The sequence below is a fragment of the Montipora foliosa genome, chromosome 7 (assembly GCF_036669935.1).
Source record: "Montipora foliosa isolate CH-2021 chromosome 7, ASM3666993v2, whole genome shotgun sequence".
Classification (NCBI taxonomy): Eukaryota; Metazoa; Cnidaria; class Anthozoa; order Scleractinia; family Acroporidae; genus Montipora; species Montipora foliosa.
Genome location: NC_090875.1, coordinates 20,459,861 through 20,468,200, shown reverse-complemented (window position 1 = coordinate 20,468,200; position 8,340 = coordinate 20,459,861). Strand labels below are relative to the sequence as shown.

The 8,340-nt window shown below is 40.9% G+C and overlaps 1 protein-coding gene across 1 annotated transcript in view; it reads right to left on the bottom strand.

Moving 5' to 3' along the window:
- Positions 1 to 222: 222 nt before the first annotated feature.
- LOC138010590 (aggrecan core protein-like) overlaps positions 223 to 8,340 on the bottom strand; it is a 10,134-nt gene continuing 2,016 nt past the window's right edge. The window contains exons 3-5 of the mRNA XM_068857567.1: positions 8,259 to 8,340; positions 3,541 to 3,741; positions 223 to 2,068 (exon numbers count right to left, since the gene is read on the bottom strand). The exon at positions 8,259 to 8,340 is cut by the window's right edge and continues 170 nt beyond it. Of these exons, the coding sequence (XP_068713668.1) occupies positions 1,833 to 2,068; positions 3,541 to 3,741; positions 8,259 to 8,340 (519 nt within the window). The 3' untranslated portion in view covers positions 223 to 1,832. The remainder of the gene's footprint in view (positions 2,069 to 3,540; positions 3,742 to 8,258) is intronic.

Below are 8,340 nucleotides of genomic sequence, written 5' to 3'. Positions count from 1 at the left end.
GGTGAGCTCGGAAATGTTTTTGTTGTTACCCAAAGAGAACATAGAGACAGTGTGACAAATACATTGCAAAAGAACAGCACACACGTTCAAACTGTGAAACCTATTTAATCATTTTCAACTGAAGAATCCCTGGATGCGAAAAATCAATCAAAATCTCATTATACAACCAAAAGCCTATGCTGTGTCTTTTTTATTATTTACAATACCAAATCTATCCCGAATCTCAGATTTATTGTGTAAGACAGCAAAATGTCATGGCGGATTCATTTGGTGATCTTGTCGACGTCGATCCTAAGTCCTTATATGTTCCTTGGTTTTTTTCCGTCCATTCGACCAGTTCTCTCTAAGATTTTACCAGTCATGTACATCCTAAATAAAGAACTTAAAGCCAGCAAATCTATCTCTAACCTAGAGATCATCAAATTTAAATTGCACCTAAACTGAAATGTTTTCCGTTCCGAATATAAATCTCCATATCCAAAGCAAACATATGTCACCATTGTTATCCGGAACTTTTCGCTTTTTCTGTGCCTTGCAAGCCACGTTATTTTAGCAGAACTAGAAGTAATTTGGACTCACGAACGTGATGTGAGAGGAATGGGTCTAGTCTCGATTTCACGTCCCAAACTGCTTTGAACTCCTGTTTTCAAAGAAATTTGCATTGCAAGGCAATTTGTGACGTAAAATGGAGAATAGACCCAGGCCTCTAACCTTACGGTCGTGCGTCCAAATTATTGGAAGTTCTGATAACTTCGTACGTCTTGCCCGGCAGATAAAAGAAGACATTTTGAGGCAAGAATGGTAAAACCTGTTTGCATTTGGTCGGGAAATTAATATTGTAGATGAAAAATATTTGAATTTAGGTGCACTTTAGTAAAACTACTTTATTAAAAGAAGCATTAATAAAATCTAGGCTTTAATAAGATTCGAACCCATGGACAAGTTATCAAGCCAGCTGGAATCGGGCCTGTTACGCGTTCGTGTTAATTATATCCTTTAAAGTGTCTATCACCTATTATAGTAAAAAAAACCCTTTCTGCCTAACAATTCTACAATTTTCTGCGTCACTTGTCTAACACCAATTATTTGGTTCGCTAAACTCTCTCCTTCAAAGTCACTGTTTTAGACTGGCTCCTTAAAAGTAGAAAACTGGTTGTAATTTCATCTACAACCGCGCAAGCGAGAGGAATGGGTTTAATAGCGGGTTGATGTCAAAGGCCGCTTTGCATTGTGGTAGTTCTTTGGAAACAGCGGTGGAAAGTCAACCCCATATCGAACTTATTCCCTTTCATTGCTCAGTCGTGGATAAAACTATGACCACTTCTCCCGTTTTTCAAAGTGAATAAAAAAAGTGAATTTTCAATAAAAAGGTTCCAGAAACAACACAATAGTATGAAGGCCTTAGCGCTTGCTGTACTGTGACATGACGCTCGACTAGAGGGACTCAGCAAGGGCACAATTCTGTTTCTCACTGGTAGATGTTCTCCGTCAGAATTTCCTTCGGCACTGGCCGACGCAATCTTGTTTGAGGAAGCGCGTGAACGGCCTCTGAATGTTAACCGCTGACCAGCTAGGTCCAGACCTCTTTCGACTCAGTTCAGATGCACTCAGTTCATACTTCAGTTACAGAATTCCGTCTCTCAAACACAAAAGCAAATCATCACAATGCTTTTGAATTCTAAAATTTAGCATTTGAAATCTTTGGAGTGCTGAAATCTAGATCAAAGTTACGCAATATGCTAAATAATGCTAGCAATCATTCTTTTTACAGAAAAAGTGTGCTTGTTTAACCAAAAAGTGCCAAAAAAAAACTTAGCATAATAGGGAAGGGCCTAAGTACAAGGGCCTTCTGGGCACTCGCATATAAACCTGCTGGAATGATCACAGGGAAGCATTTCCCACTTCCCATGATTTTGTCCATTTTCCATTCTTATTCCCACACAATTCCTATACTTATTATTTTTGGGACCCTTTTCATACTTCCAGTTTGTATACGATGCGACGGTTCCATCGACCCACTGAAAACTTCCTTCAGTTGCCTTATCATTCAATCCAATGAAGTAGTCACCTAAGAAACAAGCCAAACAAATTGTCAGCGATTTTGAGGACAGAGCATGCGTATTGATTCTGTACACTGATTAAGCGGTCATCAATCTCGTCCCCAGGGCTTTTCTCATCCAAGAATAGGGCTCTCGCCGGAGAAAAGCCTTAAATTGTATGAGGAAGAAAACAGTAACCGTCTTATTGTTCAAATGTGGCAAATTTTCAAAGAGTTTTGCTGCTGAGCTTTGATCTCGGCCCGTGACAGGGCTTCCGATTCTGCAGGCCTTTAGCGCGGCATCTTTTAGCTATTTGTGGGTTGACTGTGTTGTAATCCACATGTGCCACTTTCACCTTAGTGCGGTACTTCCTATGCAAAGGTTTCTCTTCCCACCCTTTGATAATTTTAGCTTGTGCTGGCTGTTTGGAATTCATTTGGTCTTGAATCTTGTCACATAAACGGTGCTAATTTTTTTTTTTTAATGTTAGTAGCTATTTATATATTAAACCACGCGCTACGCCAAGGGTATAGTCATCAATTGGTTATAATATATTTCTCTGAAATGGCAACCATCTCATCTATTAGGAAGCTTAGAAAGAAACACAAGCCAAGACGTACATACATGCATACCGGCATGATTGACAACTCCCCATACTGAGGGGCTTTTCAGAGCCAAGGAAACACAATCAACGAAGCCACAGAACCGAAAAACAACTCAACTGGCATGGCCGCAGGCAAACCAGTTGGCTATTTACAAGTGCAGTTGAGTGAAGTTGAACCAGGTGTTACCAGGATCAAATTCAACCAGTGGTTAGAACGGGTATCTTTTCTCTACTGGATACCATTAGTTTAAAAATCCGGGAGAGACTACTGTCCTAGTATGCAAAATGTTCACTTTCGGTTTCTGTCAGTGTGTCGTGCTTAAGCTTGCTGTTAAATTTGGTCATTTCACGTCGTTGTTTGCAGAGGACGAAAAAAAAGGCATCGAAATGCACGCTGGTCCTGAAGTATCCCTTTTTCCCTCAGGCAGTCCACTTTCTCCGACACCGACCCATATTTTTGAGTTTCCAAAAAAAAATAGAAATAGATATAAGGAAGATAATAACTAAGTAAAACATGTTTTTAACTTTAAGTCTGAAATGTAAAAATTGGTTTTTCCTGTACAGGTTTTTATTTTCTACTTTAACCCCAGAGCAAACGCGACACGCTTCTGCAGTTGAGGCTGTCTGTCCGCGTGGAAGGAAAGTATGTTAACACCGTGACTCTGTACTCGTTTCTTTTCCCCCTCACTCGACATTTTCTGCCGCTTATTTTTCGTTTGCAATTGTAGTTCTTTACTCCGACCGACCGACCGCACGACCCAAAGTTTTCCAAAGTTACCAAACGCATTGGACGGCAAACGGAGAAGGAAAGGGGACGACGTTATCAAGCCTAGATTTTCAGGTTGGTGTTGCTGTAACTGTTAGCAAATGCTGTGCAATGAAAAAGCCGTAACGAACCTGTTGAAAGTGACAATGATGACCACCACTGGGTAACATTTTCGTTTTCATTTTCGGAGAGAATCGAAATCAATCTTCCTCTCCCGGATCCACCTGAGCTAGCGTTACAATAGTCGTTTGCCTGAGACCATTCCTTCCGATTTTCGAAAAATCGAAGACAGCCGGCTTTGTATGGATACCAGTCTGGCCCGCAATAAGCCGCTGAAAGAAAAGACATACCCAATTTTAGTGGATTTTATGAACATGAATAATGCTTTTCGCGTGTTTTTATAGCCTGTGTCGCAGACGTAATCTAACACTGGTTTAATAGTAACGTCTGCAAAGCAGCGCCGAGATTCTTGTTCTGGAATTCCAATGGATCAACGAACAAGCGGAAGTCTTATCGAACAATTATTTTTCTCAACAGACCAATAATGGCGCGTTCTCAAATCCTGGTACGCTGCTGGGAGCCCAGAACAAGGATTTCGGCTTTGGTTCGCAGACGAGAGGTTTGGTTTCGTCTATGGCGCAGGGTAGTGTAACAGTAATTCAACTGACAAACCTGAGGTCGACGGTGCGATCATTTTACTCCCCCCTCTCCATCAGTGCTCCGTTTTACGGATATTTAAAGCTACTTAAGCTACACATAACGGAAAGAAGTCGAAACAAGGATGTGAGATCCGGGAATCGAACTCGAGACCTCTTGCACCAAGGCCGCGCACTAACCGACTGTGCCACTCTTGCTCCTCATATTTTGATTGGTTTTGATTGGTTAACTTGAAGACGAGGTAAAAAAAGGTAAAGTCTCCGCTTACGAGCCAGAAGGCTCATCAGGCCGGCGCTTATCTCCGGTTTCTGTAGCATGAAGCGACTAGGAGTATTTGTACTCCCCCCTGGATGGGATGCTAGTCCATCGCAGGATTACCCCCAGCATTACGCCGGTACCCATTTATACACCTGGGTGGAGAGAGGCACCGTGAGAGTAAAGTGTCTTGCCCAAGAACACAACACAATGTCACCTGCCAGGCCCCGAACCCGGACCACTCGATCCGGAGTCGAGCGCACTAACCATGAGGCCACCGTGCCTCCCTAACTTGAAGACGAGCAAGAAGTATTTTCCTCCGAGCAAGGAAAAAGAAACAAAATGACTTCTTGTTGTCTTATAATTGTTGATGGTCCTTTAGTTGTTCGTCAAGTGTGGTATAGACAAAGGCATTTATTTATTGGTTTTTAAGGGGGTGGCACTTAACTACAGAAAGAAAATGGTTGCTAAGGAAGATTTTTAGACAAAGAATCCTACGAAAGGGTTGCATGGATGGTTCTATGAAGTAACTTTTTCAATGGAAATCTGACATCACTTCAATCAGGAGACGCATGCGCAACTAGTCCAAGTCTTCTGCCGTGCGTTTCAGTGAAACACAGGTAAAAGCTCCCAGGAAACGAAAGGAAGAGGCGGTTTTTTCACTGGATGGGAACCGTCCCATCATTTTTCGTAAACTGTAGCGTGGATACGCCATTTGTATAAAAAAGGAAGGCCTTATGACGTCATAATTTTTTGGAGAAATAATTTCTTTTAAAATCCATGCTACAGATTTTGTGTTAAAATGTTCTCAAACTTTTGCGTTAAAATTTTTTGAAAAACATAGTTAAGTCGCTGAGTTTTTGGCATTTTCTATTTTGGTCATGTGATTAACCAAATATGGTTGTGAGTCGAACCATACAAAGGAATGTTAAATAGAACGCACTTGCCGAAATAGGATTACTGTACAGTTAAAGGAATTCGAGAATGATTATTTGGAGGGGTCCATAGCAACGGTTTGGTAGTTAAGAGCCACACCCCTTAAGTCGTGAGTAATTCACAAAGGAAAAACAAACGAGAAAGTTGGCAACAGTTACATACATACATAATACTTAATTGACCACTCCCCATAGGGGCTTTCAAGGCCAATGAAATAATCACAACAGAACAGAACATACAACATCAACTGTAAAGAATCCCAACTGGCCTGAGGCAAGCTAGTTGACTATTTACAAGTGCAGCTGAGAAGTTGAACCAGGGATTATCAGGAACAAATTCAGCGAGTGGTCAGAACGTGTCTTGAACCGGGGATCCCCGGATCTCAAGGCAAGCGCCGTAACCATTGGGCCGGACTGCCTCATACAATTTGCATTCACTCCCGATCTTAAAGTCGAAGCTGCGATCCATCTAGTCTTCAAATCATGCTTTTCCGGCTCCCTTGCACAGTCTTGCACAGTCTTACACAGTCGATTCACACCAACTAAACACGTTTGATTAAACCAGGTTTAACAAAATAAAAAATGAGCAACGGAAGGCTGAAAGATTGAATTTTACATAGGGTTCATGTAAGTTCTAATGTGTGTCTTCATTGTGTTGAATTTGGAGTCTACATTATGTCAGGTAGTAACTTGTATCAAGAAAACAATTTTAAACCATGTTTAACTAAACAGCTTTTAAACGTGTCTAAGCTTTGGTGTGAATGCGAACAAAGTATTCGTTAATGGCACTATGAGCCCTCACGAAGAGTGCGCGTTCTTGAAAGAAGGTTGAGACGTCTATTGCCAGAACAGAAAGTATGGTAGGGAACTACGTTGGTTTATCGATTTATTCTTTTGTCTTTAAATGGGCTGAAACTTGAGTATACGTAATAGCAAGATATCTAAGCCCTCTTGGCCAGTAATGCTGAAGGAAAACGTTGAGCTGTTTTTTTTTTTTTAATTTCACAACGGCGTCAATTACTTTAATCACTTCTTGACTATTCCTACACCTGCTAACTTGTTGAAAGTGTGTCTTCAACCTAAAAATGACATTGGTCTTGCTCAGCAGCCGGTAAGAGAATGCAAATATCATGATCCTCAGGTTAAGAAGCTCTCTACAAAGCGACACGTTTTTAAGGAGTTTAAGAAACGACGACGGAGACTTCTACGATTATGCCACAAAACAATTCATAATAGGGACCTCAGGCGGGCGAAGCGCGCCAGCGGAGCACCATGGGTAAGATTTTTGGGAAATCTATGCAAGCGAGAAATTTTGGTTATGACGTCACGTACGGCCGCCCGCCCGTACAGACTGTCAGGGTGGAGGTGAGGAGGCAGGACAGCCCCTGGGGACGGGAGTGTTCGGGCAACTTTCCTTGGATGGAAATCGGTGGGCAGCGTTGCATTTGGCAACCCGCGTTTTTCTGGCGGGAAATCATATCAGTGATGAGCAACGGGATAAAGAGCAGGCGACGAAATTTGAGATATTGAAGGTGGCTTAAACCAGTTTCAACACTTTCAAGAGACCTTGTTATTAGAAGAATTGACACTGTAACACTTTATCACGTAACAGCAATGTTGTGGTACCATGTGAAACACAAATTATTGCTGAACAAGATGCAGTCATGTTTATGACGTTACAAGTTACCATGGCAACAGGAAAGCATTGAAAAACACCCTATATTTTGGCTTAAGTTCAGGCTGATATCTGAGAAACGAACTGGGTGAGCCCATTTTTTTATTGCACGAAAGTGATCAGCAGGCCAAGGTGAAACGCGGAGCGGATTCAGAGCTACCTTAAATTTTCAATTAGTTAAGGTGGCTCTGAATCCGCCCCACATAATTTTTTTAAACTTTACAGAAAGTTTCATTCTGACGTACTGATTACATTTCAGAAATATAAGATAAGGGTCACAGAGTTCGTTTTTGAGATATGAGCAGCTAATGACAAAATATGGGCTGTTTTTGCAGGGCTTTCCTGTTGCCACGGTAACCTTTTAAGTCACAAAAACGACCGAATCTTTTTCAGTGATAGTTGGTGTTTCATATGGTACCATAACATTGCTGTTAAGTGAAAAGGTGTTGTAGTGTCAATCCTTCTAATAAGAACAGCAAGTTTTGAAACCGGTTTGAGACACCTTAAGAGAGGAAAGCCTCGCGAGAAGCCGAGAAAGGAGAAGAATAGAAAATTTCAATGAAAATCAACGTTAAGGTGAAAGAAATAGAGAGAGAGACAAAACAATTATTTACAACGGTTAGCTTTCAGGTAAGCTTAATGGTTTCGTTCTTTAATAATAAGCTTATATGCCTCGCTGCCTCACATATTTTTTAAAAAGGGAATAATGCCCGAAAACGCGTACAATTCCTTGTGGACAGAGATTCTGACATATTTCAACAATCACATTTATAAACTTTTTTGTGTGAAATGGGTGTCCAGTTGTGAGCTTCTTTGTTTGGCTTTGAAATTGCAGTCGAGTAAGCGAATTTACTACACTTTAGGTTGACTTTTTAATTAGTAAAGATTTTTGCTGTTGTTTCTGAACTGAAGAGAGAGGGAGTAAAGATTGTCAGTCAAACGGAAAATGTTGTGAAAGAGATTACTGTCCATGTAATTTCAGTTTTAGTTGTTGATTAAAATGGTTAGTTATTGTTTGCAAGGCTTGTTTTTTTACTGATTTCAGCTCAGAGGTTTTTGACCTGTTTGGTTACTGTAAACTGTACACACTAATAACGATTAATTTTGTACTTTATGCAGAAGCATATAATTTCCATAAACACGATATTGCTTTCTGGGGTTAGAAACGGGAGCTCCGCTTTTAGGCTTGGCTAAATCTATATATTATCATTGGTAAAAAAGGAAAAATAATCATACTTCCCTTATGTGGAGCGGTGAACTAAGTATTTATGTAGCGTTATTATAACCAGGAGAAATAGAACGCGACCTTCCCAAGTTAACTACTTACCTTTTGTGCCTGGTGCCGTCGTGGGTACCACACTTGGAGAGACTGTTGTTTCAGTTGGAGTTGAGGCTGCTGTCTTGATCAG